Genomic DNA, 24295 nt, shown 5'->3' on the forward strand with positions numbered 1-24295 from the left:
TTTGGTCTGATCTTCAGAAGCCTCTGTTGGGAACAATCAAGTAAACCTTATTTAAATTAGCATTTTTAAAGGCAAAAATTCATATAACCCTAAACAACAGAACTAACATCAGACAACAAAATTCAATTAAAGTGAAAACATCGACATAGTTTCACATTTGAAATATTTTGCAGTATTTTTACAAAAAATTTTTTTGTATTAATATTTTTATGTATTTCGTGATGTTAGATTTATTTATATAATATTCAACACTTGGGGCTCAATTTTGTTCAGGTGGAGATTTTATTCAATTTAGATCTTATGTTGAATCATGTCATTGACCAACCATTGGGTTGAAAGGTGACTACACCTAAAGTATCTAAGTCAGGATGGAAAGTGTACCAGTGGAAATAGTTCCACCTACATGTGTACTGTAAGAGCCAGGCTCAGATTTATGTCATGAAAACACTTTTCAGTAGCTGAGCTAAACCGTTATCTTCACTTCAGGAAATGTGCTTTGCTGCACAAAGAATGTTGTCCCCATCTTGTCCTTCTCTGTACCTGCTCAGCCCTGCCAGCCAAGATCAGAGGTCAAAGGCCTGACTACTGCACCCCGAGCAGTTCAATATTATTGTGACTACCATTTCACATAAAAATGCACACACACACATACAGAGAGACCAGAGGAGAACATTCCACAACAGCAAAGAGCCGGGCGGCATGAACATCCTGAGGAAACAACACTCACTTCCTGTCAAATTAAGCCAAGCCAACGGCTGCTCGGGATGATAACCACTGAGGCGCTGGTAGAGCACCACCTTAGTGTCTGTTCCTGCCCACCACATCCAGATCTGCTCCCCCATGCACCACCTTTGCTCCAGCAAGTCAGTTAACCCCTAGGACAGCCAGCAGCATCGGGAGCCTCAGTGTTCCTCGGACATGATGGACCTCCTACTACTGCTCACCTCCACACTTCTGTCTAGCTGTAAGACTCCTGACCTTTTATCTTCTATAGGAACTCTGTGGATTTCTTATTTTTGGGAGATCAGTAGATTTGTCTCTAATCTAGTGCCTTCTTATCTTGTTCAAGACTTCCATCCCGGGATAGTGGTGGACGCACAGCAACGTAAGTAGAATGTGTTTTGCATCAGTATACATTCATCTCTACAATGAATTACATTTGGATTAGATTTGTCTTTACGTAGAGACAACTTACTGAATATCTGCCACAGACCTGCCATTGGTTGCAGGAGAGGTTGGAGTTTAAAAATAGCATCATTGCTTTACTTTTCATGTGAGCAAAGTTCTCAGGCTCTGAGTTTAAAGATTTTTCAATCAGCTGTCGGCCACTAAAACACACTGAAAAGCTAAGAGACATACAGGGTCAGTAAGTGGAAACAGTCCTGTTTTCAATCAGAGCTTTCTCATCGTTGGTGTCTGGTACGGTGGAAAAGTTGTGGCCGGAAGTGTCACACGCCTCCCTATCCTTTGGACTTGGTAGATGATGGAAGGCATGAGTCAGTCCGGATCAGATGTAATAAAGATGGAGATCTTGCTTGAGTTGGGGCCAAATTAGCAGGTCCAGGCTGGAAGTAAAAACCATATTTTAAGAGGTATATGGATGTGTTCGTTGTGGGGTTTTTTTTCCCCCTGCACTGGTTTTCTTGTATTTATGGTTGTTTCTCAGATGATTGATTTCTCCTATAATCTCTTCCCAAATTGTTAAATTAAAATATTTTTTATAGAATTAAACCATTCAGTATTTCACAAGAAAAAGGGTTGGAGAAACCCACAAAGAAAATCAACGTAATTAATTGTAAATGTATTACAGCTGGGTTATACTGTAAATCTGACCTTTCTAGCAACATCATAAAATAGTGAAGTAAAGAAGTAGTAAAGTAAAAGTGTTGAGAGCTTTCTTGAGCAGATGCCACGAAAAGCTTATTAATAAAAGACAAATGCAAGGCATAAAATACAAACACTTTTGATATGATTAACAGTTTTTTGACATTATAGTTTAAGGCCAAGAACTCAACTGAAAAATAAGAAGTTGGGGAAATTAATTTAATAAATCAGAGGGTCCTTTACATTAAAAAAAAAAATAAAAAAAGCAAAGATTGCAGAAAATCGGGGAAAATGACTTAATTTTGTGTGGCTCATTTTTATTGCCTTTTCTTTCCTATCTTGTTGATCATCTTTGAAATCCTCTGAGGGGTCCTACCCACAAGCTGGGCTCTGCCCAAGGGGTGAAAAAGCCTTTTTCATTCAGAAATTTCATGTTTTTAATAAATATGATTTTTTTTTCCCATTCATAATTGAGAATTTATTTTTGTTTTTAGCTATATCCGCCCTTAAATCTCCACTGTATCTCTTCTATTTTTGGTCTTGGCCTTGTTATATGGATGCACTCGACACAATGGTAGCAGAAGTACTCAGATCCTTTACTTAAATATAAGTAACAATACAACCATGTAAAAATACAACATTACGAGTTAAAGTCCTGCATTTAAAGTCTTATTCAAGTAAAAATACAGAAGTATTATCGACAAAATATACTTGAAGTATAAAAAGTAAAAATACTCATTGTTTAGAAGAATGATCCACACATGATTTTCATGCACACATGATTTTTCTCATCACCAGCCCTGCTAGGTCCTGCTGAATGACACTTTGTGTAGGCCAGATTGAGCAGGTCTGAAATCCTGATTGGTCCCCAGAGCGGGCCGTTTGTCCGACAAAGTGCTTTCCCTGCCTTCTTTTTCTTTTTCCCTGCCTTTGATCACCCATTTGGGTGATCTAGTGGGGAGGCTTGACGTATTTGTGCAGATCTTTTCTGTCTCTAGTTACACTGCGGAAAATGAAAACTGTTGTCACTTCTAAAAGTTACTTAAAAGTTCCTTACTCTCTGGATGCACATGAGACTGTGGACGAGGCTTTTTTGCTGAGTTGCAAGGTGTATCCTAAAAGACAAGGTGTTGCTCCTTTAGTCTTGGACAGTCGCTTCTACATACCTGAACATGAAAAAATATCTACTGTGAATCATTCATTAGATTTCACCTGTTCGGGCTTCTGAACCACATTTTGGAATCGGTTCAGGTGATAATCAAAGTGTTCGCAAGTGGCGAAGGTCATTTTATACCTGTAAGATCAGCAATCACAGTGGCCCATTGACGTCAAGACCCTTAGTGAAGTGGTTCTAGGATGCCACACTGAGTCCTACCAATGGCATAGAATCACCAGAGTCAGATCACTACCAAAGAATTTTACAGTCATACACACAATTGAAGCATTGTTTCTTGTATGAGTCTCATATTCAGGTAGGATGCTGCCAACAGTATGAACTGATGAAATTCCATCGTAACACATCAGCTTCCTGAGTGCCAAGGTTGTATTCACTTTTATGACAACTGTTATAGAAATTTCATGGGTAGTCATTTTAAATATGTCAACACAATGACCATTCAGGAGTGCTGTTTTTGAATGGGAATGGGAAGTGATTAAGAGGAAATCATGCAAAAACTGGAGGGGAGAGCTGCACACTCTTGACTTCAGTGCAGTCCTTCTGTATATCAACATGTGGGCACTTATTTCTTTTCTCAGGATTACAGTAACCGTCTTTATAGACATAGAGTGTATAGTGTATGAGACATATGTTTCAAATTACTGAGTTCACAGAGGATTCAAGATGAAAAGACTCCATAGATGTGTCAAGAAAAGGACTCCACCATCAATAATGTCCATAGTGCATGAGCCAGAAAACACAATTTCTCTGGTGGCCTCCTCTGGGTGGATGATTAAAAAATATCCTTTTGTAGAGCCTGAGAGAGGAGACAGTGTCTTGTGTTTGCAATGTAATGTTGTATTTAAGATTTACTGTCGTATGGATAATATTTTTACCCTCTACTCTCTGTCTAGTATCCTAGCATCCAGGTGATTTTCTACCTTGTGTTTCTTTTTTTTTTTAGTTTTTGATTTTTTAATTGTGTGTCCAAATTAAGGATATTTTACTAAAAGTTATAAACCTCAATATTTTTGGGAAATACTGTTTATTTGCGTGTTTTTTTTTTTGTTTTTTTGTTTTTTTTGCAAAGAGTTAGATGAGAAGATTGATACCACTCACATATCGGAACAGTAACTATCATGCTAGAGCGAGGACTCAATTAGCTTAGCTTAGCATAAACCCTCAAAAAGAAATCTACTAAGCACATATCCCAAAATGTAGATCTTTTCCTTTAATATGATTTTTTTTTTCTTTTTTTTTTAAACGATAAAACCTGCATGAAATGTACTTGAAAACACTGTAACCGTGCACGCATTTATTACTTTTAATTAAATTCTGCCTCACATAAACATCCACAGACCATCTTACCTTATACGAAAGGAACAAATTGTACTGAGTGTCACAAATAGTGACACTGTAACCAGTTTTTAAAAAATCAAAAGTAAACTGATCATGCAAAACAAAGATTTCAACTCACTAGTCTAGGGACCTCCGTGCAAAGTAAGATGCATTCTCTTCCATAAAATACATGAATGCAGTCCCATCAATAGAACATACATTAATGCCAGATGCAAAATTTTAAAACCAAGAAGAAAGTAAAAAGATAAGGATTTATTTTACTATTTTCCTCTGAGTAAATATATACAAATAACCCACAATGACAAATCGCAGAGGACAAGTTATCAATTGAGTGTGAACTCAAAATAAAACAAAACCATTATAAAAATGTTCTAAAGGTCAAATGTAAAAGCTCTAACATAAGGCTCTTTTTCAGTACAGTAGATTAGCTTGTACATTATCTAATGCATTTTTTTTTTAATTCACTCCCTAGCATTCACGATAAAAGACATCATCCTGTCCATTGAGCCCAGTAATGATGTGAGTCGGGACACTAATGTGACTGTAAGATGCAAGGCCATTGTCAGCAGCTCAGGGAAGGAGGTGCTGAGTCGTGAGTACACTATATACAAGGACAGCAACGAGGTCTACATCAAGAACTCCAGCACTTCGGAGGATATTCTGTACCAGTTGCCCGAGGCCAGAGTCTCCAACACTGGCAAATATAAGTGCAAGGTTAACATTGAGGGCAAAGAGAAGACCAGCGAACCTGAAAAACTCACAGTAACAGGTTTGTTTGTTTTTATGGGTACAGCATTATCTGTCGTGATTTGAGCTCAGGTGAATTTGAATGTGTTCAGATAAAGTTAATAGGCAGGCTCCATCTGGGAGCAATTTAATTTCAAGAGATACTAGAACAGTTTTTCAAACTGTTAAACATCTGTCTGCAGGATACTAAAAATTTTGATGGGATCTGATGGAGGAACAACACAGATCTCTGAGATTTTTGCCTTTACACATGTATTATTTTAGCCATAATACTGTAACTAATACAGTCGTCTTTCTAAATCTCATGTATGCATGATCGAAAAAATTATTTTTAAATTTTACATGATGGGAATTATGTTTTTTTGAAATTATTGTTTGACATTGGCAGAAGATGCAACTTTTTCAGTGCCATCTACATTGTTTTTTCAAGCTCTATCTGAATAAATCTGAGCACATTCCTTAAATGTTGTGTTTCCAGGCCTGTCAAAACCAGTTCTCCACCTTAACAAGGGCGTGGTCATTGAAGAGGATGAGGTAACAGCCAGGTGTATGGCGCCGGGCGAGACAGGCTCCATTTTCTTCTACTTCTACATGGACTCCAAAGTGATCTGGGAGTCTCTGGGCAACTCCAACCAGTTAGATGCCAAGTTTCATTTCAGCAGCATTGGTGTCCACAAAATTCACTGTACCTATACAGTCATCATAATGCCGGACTTCTTCAAGTCCAAAGAAAGCAACACTGTCACTATTTCAGTCAAAGGCAAGTAGTGTTGTAAAATTCCTACTTTTCAAAGCATTGGACCCATCTCAGGGCTTTTCCGTCACTGATTTTTGTCTCCGTAGAGCTTGCCATCACACCAGTTTTGGAGGTTTTCCCTCAGTCCAAGATCTATGAAGGAGACCATCTCAACATCTTGTGCACCATCAGAAATTTTCTGCAGAGCTCTGAAAGTAGGCCTATCAAACTCTTCCTGAGCCAGGGGAGCCAGCTCCTTAGCAGTCAAAACACTACTTTCAACCACAGCATGGTCGCACTGGCAAAGAACCCCGGGGATTTTGATTGCAGATTGGAGATAGGCCGTGTAGTAAAAGTCGCCAAACAGGCAGTGGCAGTGACTGGTGAGTGAACAGATGGACTGTGTGTGCACGCTGTACCTATAAAACCTGTGTTCTACTACTATGTTTTTGTATGTTTTTCATCTAAAAATTATTGATGATTGTAGGCACTGCCTTTACTCTTATACGGAGACTACCTTTTACTATACTTTCTATGGAAAATATAGAAAACATAACTGAAATAAATAGCCTAATATTGTTGGTTCAATCATTAAAATTGAGTGTAAAAAGAAATATATACATTAGTACTTTTCCATTTGTTGGTTTAAAAAAGTGAAAAGCTTTTTTTTAATTTCACTCTTACATATATCTTCCATCAGCTCGTTTTCTACAGAGCTTGCTAATTTGTTGTTAGCATTAGCTTGCCAGCTAAAATGCTTTAGCCACTTTTGCAAGACCATATCCGGTCATGCTACGGAGGCACAGCAGTATACAGTACAGTGTACGGGTGATTAACATTACATGCGCTGGCTAGTGTTGATTAATGACGAAAGTTAGCTTCAGCGTGGTAGCTAGCTCAAAAGGTTGGTGCTGCAGTGTGTGTAAATAGCAGTGTCTTCAGCTAACCCCACCTGAACATCGGCGTATTGCTAGGTTTCTTCTATTTCAGACTCATATCAGACATTAGATCCAGGGTTAGGGTTGAAACCCAGTGCTCGTTTCAAAAGATCATTACAATCGATCAATATCATCATTTTTGTAGCAGAATAAAGCGAAAATCAAGCAACAACTCATTATCAAAATGACCAATATATTGTTTTAAAACCAAATATTCAAAGCATCCTTAGTACTTAACTAGGTACCGTTTTTCTTTCTCTTTTCCGCTATTTTCAACTATTCTATCGTTGTCAGATGAAACAGAAATATGTATCCACCTTGCATAGAAAAAGTCACATGGCAATCTGTTGCATACTAATAAGGCTGAGTTAACATGTTCTCACCTTGGAACACAGCCACAACCACAGCTCTCATCTTGATTGCTCCACAAAGACACGCACACACACACTCACACACACAGACTAATCACTGATAACCTTAGACCTATCACTGCCTTTGACATACAATACATGGACACATCCATCTCATTGTCAAATCCCATAGGCAATGAAAAAATTGGTAATGTTGAAGAAAGAAAGAATAAATAATATATAATAAATGGAAGCATAAAAGAAAAAACACTTTTCTCTTTTTAATTACTGAGGCTCCAGCCCGGGTAATGCCCGAAGCCAGAGCTGTCTGAGCCGACCGGGTAGTTAGAATAGCACTCTACAGCCGTCGGAGGCACAAGTCCGAACCATTGCGCCAAAATTGAAAAATACTAAGTAGAAGATTTGCAAAAATAGCGTAAACCCCTGTGAATGATGAGTTTCGCTCAGTGTATTTTTGAAAATGAGCACAGTTTCAAAGTCTCCCACTCAAGGATGGATTCGGGGGGGTTGCCCACCCACCTCAGATTACAGAGCATTAACATTGTATTTTTTATATAATTTTCAAGTCCCAATTGGTTGACTCAATGTCAGCATTGGCTTTGCAAGGTTCAACCCATGAAATGACGATTTTTAGAACTTTGGAAAGAAATGTCAATATCAACACCAGCACTGAAGTGTTTCATCACAGTACAGTCATATGATTTAGTTTACAGCTTTACTGCACTTTGTGAGTTTTGGGGTTCCATACAATCAGCATTTACACTATTAAGTCATATTAGTGCAGATGATGACTTGCTCTGTTTTTGAAATCTGTCCACAGAGCTGTTTTCAGCACCCACTCTCACCATGTCTCCTGCTGAAGTGTTTCAAAAGGAATATATGACGCTAACCTGCAAAAGTGAGAGTTACGCCTCTGAAAGACTCAACAGGGCAGAGCTGACTTACACTCTTGAGCCACCTGACAGCCCACTGTTCCCCATGAAGCCTGGGGTATTTTCTGGCAAGGCCCTTCAGTATGATTTCAACTATACCTGTGTAGCTCAAGCCAAGGGCATCATGAAACACAGTGAAACCCTGACTGTACAACCTAAAGGTGAGCTTACTTAATGTCTCTTTCAGATGTAAATTTTAACACACAGATTAAGAGTGGTCTTAATATGCACCTCATTACATAAAATCAAAAGATTTTACATGTTGGCCTGATGTCTGAATGCACCAGTGTTACTTCTATATAAAAGCCACAATGGCAGTCTTTCAATGTAGGACCAAGTAATATTTCTGTAAAATTTCCAACACGCCGCAAATCTGAATTGAATGCCATCAGATTAACATAAATGCTGCAATATTTGGGGAAATATGCTACGGACTTTCTTGCTAAGAGTTAGATGAGAAGATTTATAACACTCTCATATCTGTCTCCTAAATATTAAAATAGAGCCAGGACACAGTTAGCTTAGCTTGGCATAAAGTCTGGTAACACGGGAAACAGCTAGCCTGGTTCTCTCCAAAGGTTTAAAAAAAAACAACAACAACAACAACAAAAAAGCAACTAAGAAACAATTTACCAAAAGCACAAAAGCTCATTTACCATTACGTGGCGTTTGTGTAGTCCATATAAAATGATAACTTGCGGTTTTAAAAGGGGTTAGGGTAATGCTAAGATAAACTAGCCAGTTTCATATTTAGCACACATGTATGAAAGAGTTATCAATTTTCTCGGCAAATAACCATTTTTCCCAGGATGCCAAACTATTCCTTCAAATATACACAGAGAGGGATTAAATGTGTCTTGTTCACATTATCAAGAGCAAAGTAAAAGTTTAGCACTAAATTATCATCTCTTATGCACAAAAACAATAAAATCACTCATAGAATCAATAAACCATAAAACACTGTGAAAGAGCCAATCAGGTTTCAGAGATTCTTCTCATGTCAAATCACTCTATAAAAAGTTATTTTTCTAGTCACAGTGTGGGAAAAAGAGGTAAAGAAAAAAAAACTTTTACAACCACAATAGTGTCCAGACTACATATTTTCAATTTTTATTCATGGCAACTGCATGAATGTAAGTTTATCCAGCAAGATTACAAACAACATCTGACCAAATAGTAATTAAATCCCAAATTAAAGCAGCTACAATCAGTATTTCTATAGTAGCAAATGACAATGTGTAATTTGAAAGAGGTCACTCAAAGTATTAAACCAAGTGAGATTATCACCTCAACCAGCAGTTCCTCTCAGCTTGCGTTTTAGCTTCTTTCAGCTCATTGTTTTGATTTCCGGCCCACAACTTTACCGTTTTGGTTCACTTAAACTTTTCTCATTGTGTTGTTTTCAGCCACAGCCGACAACTCTTTTTAGTGGAAAAAGCTCTAAAAATCCACTTACTGCTACCTACCCAGCACCAAACAGAAAACAGACACAGACAGTAGCTAGTTGGTGAACTCAGTTAAGCATTTAGCAGCTAAAAATACAGATTTCCCTTAAGAGTTGGGAAAGACTACAAACAGAGTTTAAAGAAGAGTGGATATTGGACATACATTTACCTGTTGGCTTTAACACAACTCCAAATGAAAGCTAATGTTGCTCTATAACAGCTAGATGTTGGCAGGGTCGGAAGTAACAAATTACATTTACTCTCCTTACTATAACAAAGTCCTTTTTTGTGTACTTCTACCTTTTTGAGTATTTTTTTAAAATCTGTAATTTTATTCTTTTGTATTTTTATCTCAGTTATTGCATTTCGCAACATTTAAAGTCAAAATTGTTACAAAGTAATACTTAGTTTAAAGCACCCACCACGCTATCATGCTAAGAGGTCCAAATCAAACACACACTATGTTGTGTGACGAACAGGTGTGTTCTGGGTCTGGCTAAATGCTAATACTAAGATGCTCACGGTGGACCCTCCAAAATAAAATCCTCCTCCTCACCTACAAAGCCCTTAATGGTCAGGCAGCATCATATCCGAAAGAGCTCATAGTACCCAATTACCCCACTAGAACACAGCACTCCCAGAACTCTGCTTTCTTGTGGTTCCTGGAGTCTCCAAAAGTAGAATGGGAGGCAGAGCCTTCAGTTAACAGGCTCCTCTAGTGTGGAACCATCTTCAGGGTTAGGTCTGGGAGGCAGACACCCGCTCCTCATTTATGAGTGGGCTTAAAACCTTCCTTTCTGATAAAGCTTATAGTTAGGGCTGGCTCAGGCTTGGCTTGAACCATCTCCTAGTTATGCTGCTATAGGCCTAGACTGCCGGGCGACTTCCCATGATGCACCGCTCTCCTCTCTTTAGTTTTATTTTTAGTCTTATTATTAGTCCTGCTACTGGTCTTATTATTGTCTTATTATTATGATTATTATTATTATTATTATTATACATCTTTATGTGAACCCCGGTCGAACACGTGAGTGCAACAACAAACTCACTGTTGTAACTCAGTGTAGAGAGGAGAGCATCAACAACCACTGTGTTGCCTAGCTTGTGTTTTGTGTGTGCGCGACACTGTGTGCAAAAACTGTGTAGGCTCTCTGTTTGCTGTAATCTGCATATTTCTACAAAGTAACAATCCTTTTACTTGAGTACAACTTTACAGTACACTTTAAAACCCAAACCCCGTTCGCCATATCAACTTAAAAGGGATATGTCAGTGCTGTTTTAACAACCAACTACAAGTGGCAAAAAAAAACACTTGTTAGGCTGCTGCAGGTTTGCGAGTACTGCATGTCCTAAGCTAAACATCTTGTCATTATGCGATCTTGTCAGATATTATAAAATAAGCAGCAGAATTTGCTAGCTAATAATGCTAAATGATGAGAACATTTTTTAGGGGAATCACTGATGCAGCCAGTGAGAGAACAGAACACAGTATTCTACCTTTATGTCACTATACTGTACTTTTCAACGCACCGCTGTTACCCTGACATACAAGATGACAAATATTGTGCAACCATTGAACCCCTTTATTTTCTATCCATAATGGAAACTGAATAAAGCAGCGCATTGACATACTGTTGTATATACCTACTTTACATCTGAATAACAAAAAGCATGAAGTCGGCTGTATGTTACATACATCTCTGAACAGGGCTTTTGTTTTTGCTTCCACAGGGACTTACTGTGTTTTATTTTTCTATTTGTCCTCTTTAGTTTCTGTCTCCATTCCAAAGATCTCCGTGGATGGCAAAGCGGTCCTAGGTCAACCCTTCAAGATCCGCTGTCAGTCAGACACTGGCAGCTTGCCCATCAACTACACCCTGCTGAAGGATTACAGCCAGCTGAGCACAGCCAGCGTCAAGCTGCCCACTCAGCAAGCTCTCTTCACAGTCACCATCAACAAACCGGAGGAAATAAGCAAGTACATGTGCGAGGCTAAGAATAATCACAAGGAAGCCCCGCTCAGTAAAAGACTCAACGCTACTGTTATAGGTAACTATTCTAAACAAGTATGTTTATCCATTTTAAATGGGTAATATGTTTTTAATTAGTATCATTAACATTGTTCAATAAATCGAGATTCAGTCAATAGATTACCACATGTAAATCGTTTTGATGAGCCACAGCAGAGCCATTTCAACTTTATAAAGGGTATATAACGCTGAAAAAAAGCAACTATAGACAACTGAAAAAAAAAAAATTCACTTCAAGGTCTGTGTAGTTTCTGTTCTGGAGCTTTTTAATCATTTCACACAACTTTCCTCAGCAGATGGAGTTTGAACACTTGTTATGGAAATGTTAATACTCAAATTTCCATTGTTCTGATCACTTGAAAAACTTCTCGCCCATTTTGGCTTAAAAATTGAGTTCATTAGAAATTAAGTTCCTCCCTGGCCTTTACATACAACATTATATTATTTTATAATTGAATTAATCCAAAAATCTTTCTCAAAATGTTGAATTGTTCCTTTCAAGAAATCATTAATGTGGTGAGGGTGTCTGATTAGGTTGTTGTTATCTTATAATGACACAATACAAACCTCAGTTTACAATTGAGACAGTGTTGACTAATCTCATCCCTATTCCTCCACGTTTTCCTGTCTCAGAGCCTCTGAGGGACCTGACTCTGACCGTCATCCCCCACATACAAGAAATCTCTGAGGGAGATAAGCTCTACCTGATATGTGGTACTAAAGGCACACCACCAGTCACCTTTAAGTGGTACCGTGTTGGCAACAAACTGCCGCTGTTCACCACCACCTCTGACAAGAACAGCTCGGACTACTGGGTCCCCAAGTTGTCCAAAGAGCACAGCGGCACATACTACTGCGAGGCTGACAACCACGCCAATATTGTTGTCAGCAGTGAGAAGGTCGACATAGAGGGTGAGAGTTTTTTTACTTCTGGGGCATGCAAAAATAAGAAAGAAAGAAAAAAAAAACCTTTTAAGGATAAGACACTTTGCAGGTTACTTAGCTTAATTCTTTGTTGACATGGCGAGGATATCATTCTGTATATACACAAAACAAAAGCTAAGAATCCAAGGAGGGAAAAGAAACTTTTAAGGTGTCTTTAGATTAAGCACAAGGCCAATTTTTCCATACCAACAATCTTGCTTGTGTGCTCCTGTGCAGCTTGTAATGAGGAGGAACTACTGCATAGTAAAGTTTAATAGGTATCTGGTATAGCTAAATAACAAGATTAAAAGTTAGAGGTTCGCTAGCAAGGCTAAAAATTCAGGTTTTTAACACATCAGCTGCAGGCAACAGGTTATGGTGTCAGTTCCTCAGAATAGGGAATACAATAAGCTTTGCAAAAAAGGAAGCAGAAATGTTGCTTGTTTGTTACTTCGACTTTTGTGGGGTTTTTTCCCCATCTTTTCAACCTTTTTTTAGTCTGCTTCTCTGCCTTTCTCTTACTCGAACAACTTTTTTCATCATGTCCCATTTTATTCTCTCCTTCTTTCCCCTTGTTTCTGTTGTGTCACTGACTTTCCCTCTCTTCTGTGTCTCTGTGTCTCTGTCTCTACAGTACGCCTGGCGTTGTGGAAGAAAGCGGTGATCGGGGGGGTTTGTCTGCTAGTGGTGTCAGTGCTGGTGGTAGTGTGTACGCTGTACTTCAGATCCAAGAGAGGTAGAGAGACCTACAGTCCTCCAGCAACTCAGGCCTCTAACTATGTCTAACTATGTATGAAAACCTTCTTCTGCCTACTTCCTCCTGCTCCCCTCACCTCTCCTCTCTAATTGTAGGTAAAAGAGAAGCAGCTGCTGAATTGTCAGTGTGAGTTGGCTCGATTACTTGCTTCCTCTGCATATGACAGATACTGTAGAAGTTAGTGACAGCGTATCTAGCTTTATTAGCTGGCTTAGATGGCTGATGGTCCATGATATTGTTAAGTTTCTGTTATTTATAGCCTTTAAAGAGCCATCCTGGTTGTTTTGCATGTTTCTACTGTAAAAAGCACAGACTTCATAATCGCAAAGTTTTTAGGTTAAATTCCCACCTTCCAGGCAGTAATTAGTTGAATATTGGCGTGATATGAGGATCAACTTTAGTATTCGAGACAGGAAACACTGAGTATATGGAGATTTTTAATTTTTGTTGTGTAATCTCCACTTGGTAATGCTTTTCCAAATGGATACCAATCGAAAACTCCCAATCTCTAGTTTGTTCGTGAAGGCTCTTACATCGACGATTTGAGAACCAGCTGTTGAAAAATGTCATTCTCAAGATGGTTGCCTGGCAACCTCACAGTGATGACAAGACTCCAGGATGTTACTGCTCCTGGCCAAGAAATAGTCACCTTTGTATTCTATAAGATTGACATTTTTATATTTCAGTTTTTGTGCAGACTAAACAAACCAAACATAACATGTTACTCAGTGACCTTTAGAGGTGCTGGCAGATGAATTTTGTTACGTTTGGACAGAAAAAGGCTAGCTGTTTACCCCATATTTCTAGCTAAGCTAGGCTAACCATCTACAGCAGACATGCAAGTGGTATTGATGTTCTCGTGTAACTCTCAGCTAGAAGGCAAATAAGCATGTTTCCCAAAATGTCAAATTATTACTTTGAAGTACACAGAATACTTTATACATCCAAAGAGGGGAAATCGCAGTGTTACAGCAGCTAAGTCAGCTAAATAAACTAGTTAATAAGAAACAAAAAACTATAATATGAGAAAAAAACTATGGACAGTAAGCAAAAGCTGAGAATAGAGGCTAAACGTAGGAACACAATTTCTCAATAAACACTGTACAGTGGTAGCACCTAGTGATATACTACACATTAGTGGAGCTAGTTAAGTATTAATAATGTTATATGCTGTACAGTAATGTGCTGTATTGTACTTTGATGTTAAAATAGAGTTACTCTAATTATACATTAACTGTTTGTAGACGCAAAGGTAGAAATCTGTTATGTAATACAAAAAAGAAAAAAACTAAACAAAAAAGCAAAAAAACTCCCAAACTTTAAAGGTACCCTGGGGAGGTTTTGACCATTAGTGTCACTGTGGAGCAATGTTTTGATGAGTGGGTCCCCTTTTATTTGTATGTTGTGCACATTGGGCACATTCCCACCATTGGTTTCACGCTATTTCTTTAATCTACAAGTGCCAGTAATGCGCCAAGAAAAGTAACAATTCCCCAGAACAATATAGGGAAAAAAAAGATCACAAGCTAGCAAACATGGATGTAAACAATGAGGGTTTTCATACTTGTGTTTTTGAGGAAGAAAGTACAATCCAAACATTATAGGCCTCAATTATACAAATAATCCATTTTTGTTGAAATCGACTGGTGTAAACATAACTTTGTTTTGAAGAACACCTATTACACAACCTGCTGCAACAGGCTGCCACTCATGTGGCGCCATGTTAACAGGCTCCAACATGGAAAACCACCAGTGTGGTTTTTGAAGTCCATCATTAGCTTGTATCAGAATTTATTTTATGTAGTTCTTTTTTATTTTTTTTGTGTTTTTATTTTGGTTTGCTTTTTAGTATATTTTTCCTTGACTTTACTGCTGCCCAGGCTGACTTTATTTTCACCATTTCTCAGAAAGCCTTCGAGGGCTCTTTAATCTAAAACATGACACAGAGGTTTATAACACAGCCACAGGTAGCTTGGTTTTACTTTCCCCCTGTGTACCACTGACTGTTCTCATTAGTCATCATCTTAGCAGCCATTACTCATTTCCCACGCCTCAACAGCATGTTTTCTGTGGTAGCCACAGTATACGTACTCACTCCCATGATATATGTTCTAATATGCATGCAGGGCTCATGTAGTGGTGACCTGGTTACCTTTGTTTTTGTAATTTTCTACGCTGCTGTAGATATCCTGTTCAAGTTTATATGCATGCACAAATTGTGTATGGGTGAACACATTGTCTTTGTCTGTCTCTGACTTTTTTTGCATGTACATTGTGTTTGTGTCTATGTATTGTAGAGGTAGGAACAATAGGATGTTATGCTGTTGTTGTAGGAAGTAAACTCTCCAAGGTACAAGCTGCTTTAGTGGTTAAATCATAGTCACATGGCATTGATTGTCAATTGTTGAAAACTGCTTAGAGCGCCCATTATCATCTTCTTCCAGGCGCAGCGCCACTCTATGATGGCATGGAGGGGAGAGTGAGGGACGCGAGATAGCGTGGCATCGCTTCCCACTGCCATCAGCAACAGGAGCAGCTACAGTATCCCTGCCACAGTGTAGAGATGCCCTGCGGTGGGAGGGACTTGAATTCAATTTTTAAAAAACTTTGAAAGAAAAGGAAGTTCTAAGGAAAGACTTTGAGAGCAAAAATGGAAAGAAAAAAAACAGGCAGTGATCCTTTTTGTGATGCCAAGTGTTGTAGGATTTGGACATTTTTTTCACTGATGAGTTTTCTCAGTGAAAAGGAGGGGTGTTTTTATGACAAGATATAAATCAGGACCCGCTGCTCCCTCTCCCCTCCTCCTGCAATCTAGATGGCCTTTGATTTTATACTTACCATTACTGTCTTTGTCCTTTGTTTCTTCATTCCCTATGTCCGTGGGATTGCATGTCCTTTTTTGTTGCAACTGCTCTATTTGTCTGATGTGCATGTATAAATAGGTTTGGTCACAGATTAATTTGTATATACATTTTATCACCATCACAGGAAATGTGTGTATATATTTTTGGTTGATCCCTTGACTGGAAGAGACACATGTAGAATAAAGACATTGGTTTTATTTAGAAGTGTGTCAGTACCTTTCATTTTATTCCAGCTATTGAGTCTTAAGCTAAATTCATATATCGTAAAAACTTTTTTATCATGCATTAATTTTCTGTTATGTTTCGGAATGGTGAGACCATCCTAAGCACAAGTCCAAGAGAAGAATACCAGCATAATATGAAGTCGATTCATTTCCTAAAAATGTAACACACAACAGAGAATTCCTTGCAAAGTTGAAACAATGGAGTCTGCAAGAAATTTCCTCTGTTGGAGCATGTTGGGGGGGGTCTGTGTTGACCAAACCGGTGATGTTGGGGAGGGTGGGGCTTATTTTGTTTCAGGCCAGATTAGTCTGAATGCATGTAGCAGGTGGAGGAAATTAATCACACAAGCTTTAATTGAGCTGTGTGTAAGATTACATTACCAACTGGGAAGTTGTTTTTGCCAGAATTTATTGTGCAGCCGTTGCTGAATTAACAACCTATTGTGCACCAAGGCAGTGGAAGATTTCTGTGTGTACCAGATGAAAACTTAAAATGTGCTCCTTTGTTGCTGGTTTTGTTTCAAGAGTAACAAAGCCTCCACTGAAGGCCAAGTTGACATGTCCCACAAAAAAAGTGTCTCTCATCATTCCCTTATAGCCTTTAGAATGGAATATAATCTTGATATCTGACTTTTGGTCATTTAAAAATAGTTTGACATTTTGGGAAAAATCTTTCTCACTGAGAATTAGATGAGAAGATTGATGATACTTTCGAGTCTGACTGTTTACTATGAAATGGTTAGCTTAGTTTAGCTTAGCATAAAGACCAGAAAGAAGCAACTGTCAGCATGGCTCTGTCCAAAAGTGACCCCCCTGATGTATTTGCACTTAAATATTTGTACGAATTATACAAGATGGCACATGGCCATTAGCAAAATTTAGGTGTGCTGGTTGGTGGATTTTTTTTTTTTACCTCTGGAAAAAGCTAGGCTAGCTTTTTCCCTGTTTCTAGTCTTTATGCTAGGCTAAGCTAACCAGTGGCTGGCTGTAGCTTCATATTTAGCACAGATTTAAGACTGGTATCATTCTTCTCATCTAACCCAAGGCAAGAAAGCGAATGAGTATATTTGCCAAAAAGTGAAACTATTTCCAAAGAATTACACAAAATACACATCACCTACATGTCAGGTGATACACCTGTGGCTCTGTAATTGTCATTATTTTACTGCTAATTACCTATTAAGGTATGTGTCTTTATTCTCATCGGTGCAGAATTTTTAGAACTTAATTAAAGTCTGGGTTTGCTAGCTGTCTAATGACCTGATGACTGTCTTTCTGTGTCTCAAAGTGAGGGTGGTCAGAGCTGCCGTCAGTGTGTGGAGTGAGCGACCACCTGATGCAGGTGAGCTGAGCTTGTAATACACTTTACCAGTCCATTATTGCTTTCACTGATAATGTCTTAAAGTCCCATGAAAGTGTATTTAACATGGATGGACCTATTGGGATTTGAGTATCTTAGGGAGCTTTAATGTTCACCTTTAGTGTTAATAGTAGTGTTTTACGCTCCTCTTGGGTGAAGTTGGGAGTGGTCAGTGTGCTGTGTTGCAACTGTAGACACACCCAACAGTGATGTCACACTGTACTGACACACCCTTAAGTTCACTTCTACAACACTGCAGCAAGGTTAGTTAAACCACTGGAGGTCAGCAAGAACAAGATTATCCAGGGGGCCTAATTACTTTTTAAAGCGAGTCCATGTAACTTCTGCTGGCCACTGTGGCCACAAGTGACATTTATGCGATAATGATAAATGGCAAAATGTAGAGTAACAGTGGCACAAGTAGAGAAGAGTCACAAAGTGAGCAAACTGATTCAGTAATGTCAGTTGTGCAGCTATATCTATCTATTCATCAAAACCTTACCTAAAGTTAGCCACCGTAAACTAGCAGTCATGTAGCCTAATCACTAGCTTTCTGCATTGTTAGTAATGAAGTCGCCTCTCTTTGGAGTTGACGTCAGTTTATTCTGATAGTAACGTATTATAAAGCAGAACCTCCATGTAAATAAACCTGCCCGCTGCAGCTCCTATGCAAATGAAATAAATATATGGACAAAATGAGAGTTAGCCTAGATTGCTGGAACTGCAAAATTGCAGTGCTTAACTATTTTAAAACATTATAAGTACCAGTATGCTGAAATCTACAGTTGTTAGTTACATATTTGGTTGATTTTTGAAGTGAAAAGACGTAAATATGACCCCTGCAGCAAGCAGACATTAAAAATGATTCTTCACATGTTAATGCACTGTTACTTTTTATTTCATGAATTTGAAAAAAAATAGAAAACAGTTAAACAGTATAATGTGGCATGTGCAAAAGTGATGGCACTGTCATAAGTCTGTATTTGGTTTATAAATATATACAATTTACAATGAAAAATAATGGATTATGATAATAAATGGACACAAAAATGACACCCACCTCTCCCATAAGGACTATAGTACAAAGGGGAGAGGTGAAAGGGGTGAAAGGAATTTACGTATAGTATGGACCACAGAAGAAGTGATGGAGAAGGGGCTTTGAGCTTGAACTTTACAGAGACACAATGCATATATACCAGGTTTTGGAGGCCTTTCTAATAAGATATGAACTGTAACTTGATAGATTGTGTGTAATTATGTAAACAAGAGGTTGCTGTACTGTACAGCAATTATTTTTCGACCGTTTTCTGATCATGTACTTGATGCAGCCAATGACGAGGAGAGCAGTGTGATGTCCAGCGAGCCTGATGTGGAGTACACAGAGGTGGTGCATCCCCAGCCAGCGGATGCTGCCAGAGGTGAACAGTTTACAAACACAAACACACACACACATACACACACACACACACACACACACACACACACACACACACACACACACACACACACACACACACACACACACACACACACACACACACACACACACACGCACACACATATATAGAGAGACACAAAGACACACACAAAAACAACTATGTTGTTTTGAAGCCATTTCCTCTTTTTTCTGCCTATTTTGTTTCTCACCTCCAATCTCTATTTTTGCTGACTTTATGTCCCTCTATTTCTCAACCATTCTGCATACTCTCCCCCTCTATTCCTAACCACCTCACCAAAATCATTTTTCTCCGCTTTGCCCACATTCCTTCATAGTTGACAAGACAAACAAGCACTTCCTGGGAGGGGCCTAATTACCCATAATTAATACATCTCTAGGTTGCTGTAACTGTAGGGATAACTGCCGGGATTTCCACATCCATTGCAGATCTTATAAACAGGAAGGGTTGAACTAATTGCCAGGCTGGTTACTGATACTGGCCTCTTCTTCTTTATCATCCTGTGCTAAAGTTCGCAACAGGCTGTAGATAGCAGTTACAGAATGTGACACAAACCGCCTATTTTTAGGTTTCTCTTCAGAAAGATCAGAAAGACAGTATCTTCTAAACTGTGTCTCATGATGTCCAAGAGGGCTAACGTGTTGCTTTTTACGTTAACAGTCCCACTGAGAAAAGGCACAGACACAGTGTACAGCGAGCTCAAAAACCCGCCACATGGTGAGTTTAACATCATTAAAGCTACAGTGACGAATATTTTTAATCAACATTGGATCAAATGACTACATGTAATTGCAAAAGGGGTTGTTCGTAGTGACAAACCCGAAGAAAATTATCACCCAACTCTGTTTTCCCCTCAGCTCTGCAGAGCATTTTAGCATTTTTCAGTTCACTGCTTTGGTTTTCTGGCCTGCAACTTCGCCGTTCTGGTTCAGTCTCACTGCTCTCATCCGCCTCAGTTCTAACCACATCAGGCAGCTGTTTTCAGGGAAAGGGTTCTGATAAACCTTCTCTATGCTACATGGCAGCTAGATAGTGAACATAGTGGTGCATTTAGCAGCTAGTCAGATATCTTCTCTAATAGTAGGTGGAGACCAAGACAGACCTAAAAGGGAAGTGAAAACTGGATTTATGTAGGTGTCTGTTGCATGTATGTATATGGAAATATTTGCTAACATGTTCACCATATCAACTCTATATCAACTCTATAAAGCTTTAAATACTTCTACTGGTATTACAGACACTTGTAGATCTGACCAAATATCACTTCCAAGATGAGAATTTGTATTGCTGATAGAAAGATAGTTTACCCAGTCCAGCTACAGAACCGTGACCATATCCTGTTACTGCAGGCAGGAACTTCCTGTTATTAGAACAGCAGCCAGATGCTGGACGTGTCTATCAAGCAGTACATTGGAGTCCTAATGTTTCCTGTTCAACAGTGACAAAAGAATCCTGGGATGTTGAGAGAAGCATCTGTAAGAGTGAGAGGGAATATTGATATAGATGACAGGGACAGGACCTATTGGCTGAAGCCATGCAGTCTATGGCTGAAACAAAGGCCTCTGCCGAGGAGGAACAAAGTGAGCCAGCAAGGTCAGCCACATTGTCATAACTGTCAAATGACTAATGAATAACCCTGAGGTCAGCCAGTGAGCAAACATAGTACACACCCAACCAACACACATTTAATTTGTAATTTGTGATTCTCCTTTAGGTGCCGCTGACCATCATGACTATTTGAGTACTTAACTGCACAATCACATTCATGTTCATCTCGCCCTTTACTATTATTATCATTATACTTCTGTGCCTTTTTTTGCTTGCCTGTAACTTCCAAACCGTTACCACTACATATATCGTTCATACACTGTGTATGGATACGCATAATACATATGCATGATTTTATGCTGTTTTCCGCAATTTCAAAAGAACATCATAAGATGACATAATTAATTTGATATCCCTGCAAGGGGATAAAAACCCTTTTTTTATTTGTGTCCTCTCACACAGTTTAACACATAACATTATTAACATTATTGCAATTGTACATAGTGCAAACTCAGTTCAAATTTCAAAATGCTCAGTATTACACACTAATCAATTTACAGCTTGTTAAGATGACATTAAAAGTATATGAGTTATTATGAGTTATATAATGCATTTAAGTCTATGGAGGGCCCATTCAGCCCAATTGTCACTGCACTTGTATACAGTTTAAACTCCATGCAAATTCTAAAATGCTCAGTATTGCAAACTGATCAAGGTTGTACAAGATCAGTATGATGGCATGTGCAGGTTAGGAGTTCTATAATGTATTAAAGTCGATAGAGACCTATTCAGTCCCATTGTATTTATAACTCAGCACCCATATCCAGAACAAACTCCATTCAAATCAATGATTCAAGATCATTGTACTGGTATGTACTGTTTATTAATATACTGTTATGCATTTAAGCCTAATGTTGAACTGCTGTACCGCGTCCGTTCAATACCATTACATCTATAACTTGGCCAAGACATTTAGATTAGTGTGTTTTCATATACCTATAGTCATGAAAAATTAAACTTATGGATGCTTATAGAAATCACATGCATTTTCTACAGGAATCGCATCTCTGGTTAAATCTGGTTTACACTTTACGTAGTCACCAGTTTTATTCATGATAATGAATAAAAAGCCTTTTGACCAAACTCAATCTTCTGTTAATTTAAGTTGCAAATATCAAACAGACATAAACCTTTTCTTCCCTGTTAACTTGAACAATCACTTAAATAAAAATCTAAATTTTATCATTTTTTTATAGTCACATTATGGATGTTAATTGTATTCTGAATGACTAATACCTTCCACATCTCCTTGCATTGGCTGCCACCTCGTCACACTGACCCTCTGCAGGCCGAAAATACAGAGCGAGAGGGAAAACAGCTATCAAAGTTTCCAGACAAGAACAAAGGCATTTGGGCCGGGGCTTCCTTCCCTATCGCCCAGTCAGATCAGCGCTGTAGCCCAGTCATATTACCTCCAAGCCCATCTCAGCCAGCATACTGTCCCCCAGCAAGCCTTAATCACCATCCCTCCCGACTGCACCGTTTGTCCCTACATGGTGAAGGCAGCTAAAGAGAAGAATTTGAAAAAATAAGCTGAGGATATGACATCATCTAAATATGGTTGACTCTTTCATTAGTGTAAATTCATGATGACAGATTATGCATTTGGGTCTGACAGTATCCTTATTATGGTTCATCTACTCTTCAAGAAACTGATGTTCAGTAGACAATTTGCAGTTTGTGTTATAGGGCGTCCTCCTGGAAAGTGTCATTAGGCGGTGCAGCGGTAAAAATGGGGATTATCACTTAGGTAGTTAGGGAGATGGATGAGAACACAACTAAAAATCAGATTTCAACCATAGCCACAAACAAGTGCTCTTGATAGACTTTGTTTAACCGTATTTTGTGTGTTATTTATTTACTCATTTATATTTAAATAGCATCCTAGTACTTAGCAACAGCATCGATGTGTGCTTCAGTGTTAACGGCTTTGCGTTGTGTGCCAGTCTAAGGATTAGGATCATAAATTAATTAGCTGTGACAGTGTTTGATGGCTCTGCTCTCTGTGTCAGAGGGGTTCCGTAGAGTATGCTGAGCTCAGCGGCGAACGACCTGAGAGCAGTCACCACCTTCCAGAGGTCAACAACTACCAGGATCTGCCGGTGCCAGTGGACTAGGGGTTAGCGCCGACCCTTCCTACTGCCATTTCTTATCCACACTTTGTCATCTCTATCGATTACTATATCAGTCCTCAATCAGTGAAATAACTGACTGCTAAGTTAGCTGTAAATATTTTTTATCCTAATAAAGGCATCGCACATATCCTTACCGTGTTGTTTGGTGGTGTTTTTTTCTTATTCCCACAGATAAGAACTGGTCAAACACAAATTACATGATGTGGGGTCATGATATCAGAGCTATAAAGATGTTTAATAAGCAGAAATACCTCAGTTATCACCAACATCAGGAACACCAGCTTTGAGTGGCAGTTCCTCACAGTAGCACAAGTGCTTCTCTCTCGACATAAGTTCAAGTGGTTTTATTTCCCATTTGCATCGGTGCATAGTACAAACACACTGGAATTGTTGCACAGTTCTCACAGAGAACATGTGGGCCACACATTGAGTAAAAAGGAAGTAAAAGAGGAAGTAAACTAAAATGAAGATCAAGTAAAAATACATAAATATAAATAGCTACACCATTACTTGTTGTGTGTGCAGGTCTCAAGTGAATGTGTGCACTAGTATGTACAGGTTTCATCTCCAGTCCTGTTGCATTTGGACCAGTGTGGTCATTCTGTTGACCCATATTGCAATTGTATGAATTGTATTGCACCACTCGTCTGATTCTGTTTCCTCAGGTTATGTAGATATATATGACACTACTATGATATATTACATATAATATATAGTTATGCACAAAAAAGCAGTAACTATGTGAAAATGTACAGTGTATAATATACATAGTATACTTTATAAAAGACAGAAAGGTCACCCAAATGTTACGTACCAGTAAGTAAATATTAAATTCTGTATAAGGTCAATATTTATGTAAAAATCAATATTTCTATATGTATGGTGAGACTGTCTGAACATCAGTGTGCAGTCATATACGATGCAGAGGAGACGGTTTGAAGGTGTGATAAGTCCATTATAAAACAGACAGAAATACAAATTTGTGCTCTTATAATAGCCTCAGTAAACCAAATGAAATGCCGTTTTGTATTCAGTGTTTTGGATGTGAAATGCCATTCTGGGAAATACGGGAACAAATAAACAAAAACCACCAGGAGGAGACAAATAAACAGACGAGGAGGAGGCAAAAGGGTTAAATGAGTAAATTACAGTTCTTCATGACAACTTTAATCAAATGTTATATATTTCGTGGTGCCATATAATAACAGATGGTTGTACACTTTATTTCAAATTTTAGCCTGGAACATGAGACCTTCTAGGAATTTTTTCACACACACACACACACACACACACACACACACACACACACACACACACACACACACACACACACACACACACACACACACAGACTTGTTCTAGTATCCCTGTGGGAAAAACTCATTGATATAATGTATTACCTAGCACCCTAATCTGAACCTGATTCTA

At 38.6% G+C, this 24295-nt stretch overlaps 1 protein-coding gene across 7 annotated transcripts; it reads left to right on the top strand.

Moving 5' to 3' along the window:
- Positions 1–777: 777 nt before the first annotated feature.
- On the top strand, positions 778–22976 carry si:dkey-237i9.8 (platelet endothelial cell adhesion molecule). Of its 7 annotated transcripts, XM_040146722.1 has the most exons (13): positions 778–964; positions 1070–1105; positions 4812–5108; positions 5565–5846; positions 5930–6205; positions 7952–8224; positions 11279–11557; positions 12172–12450; positions 13097–13198; positions 17596–17649; positions 18996–19085; positions 19785–19841; positions 22745–22976. In XM_040146722.1, exons 1-13 carry the CDS (start codon positions 919–921, stop codon positions 22765–22767), a joined length of 2094 nt encoding a protein of 697 aa, XP_040002656.1. In that variant the 5' UTR covers positions 778–918; the 3' UTR covers positions 22768–22976. The 7 variants fall into 7 exon arrangements, 6 of the variants coding, with proteins under 6 accessions (XP_040002656.1, XP_040002657.1, XP_040002658.1 ...); XM_040146723.1 differs by lacking the exon at positions 19785–19841; XM_040146724.1 differs by lacking the exons at positions 19785–19841; positions 22745–22976 and adding an exon at positions 13315–13345 and having other exon boundaries at positions 18996–19081.
- Positions 22977–24295: the final 1319 nt, after the last annotated feature.

Source organism: Xiphias gladius, chromosome 15, assembly GCF_016859285.1.
Source record: "Xiphias gladius isolate SHS-SW01 ecotype Sanya breed wild chromosome 15, ASM1685928v1, whole genome shotgun sequence".
In the NCBI taxonomy this organism is placed as follows: domain Eukaryota; kingdom Metazoa; phylum Chordata; class Actinopteri; order Istiophoriformes; family Xiphiidae; genus Xiphias; species Xiphias gladius.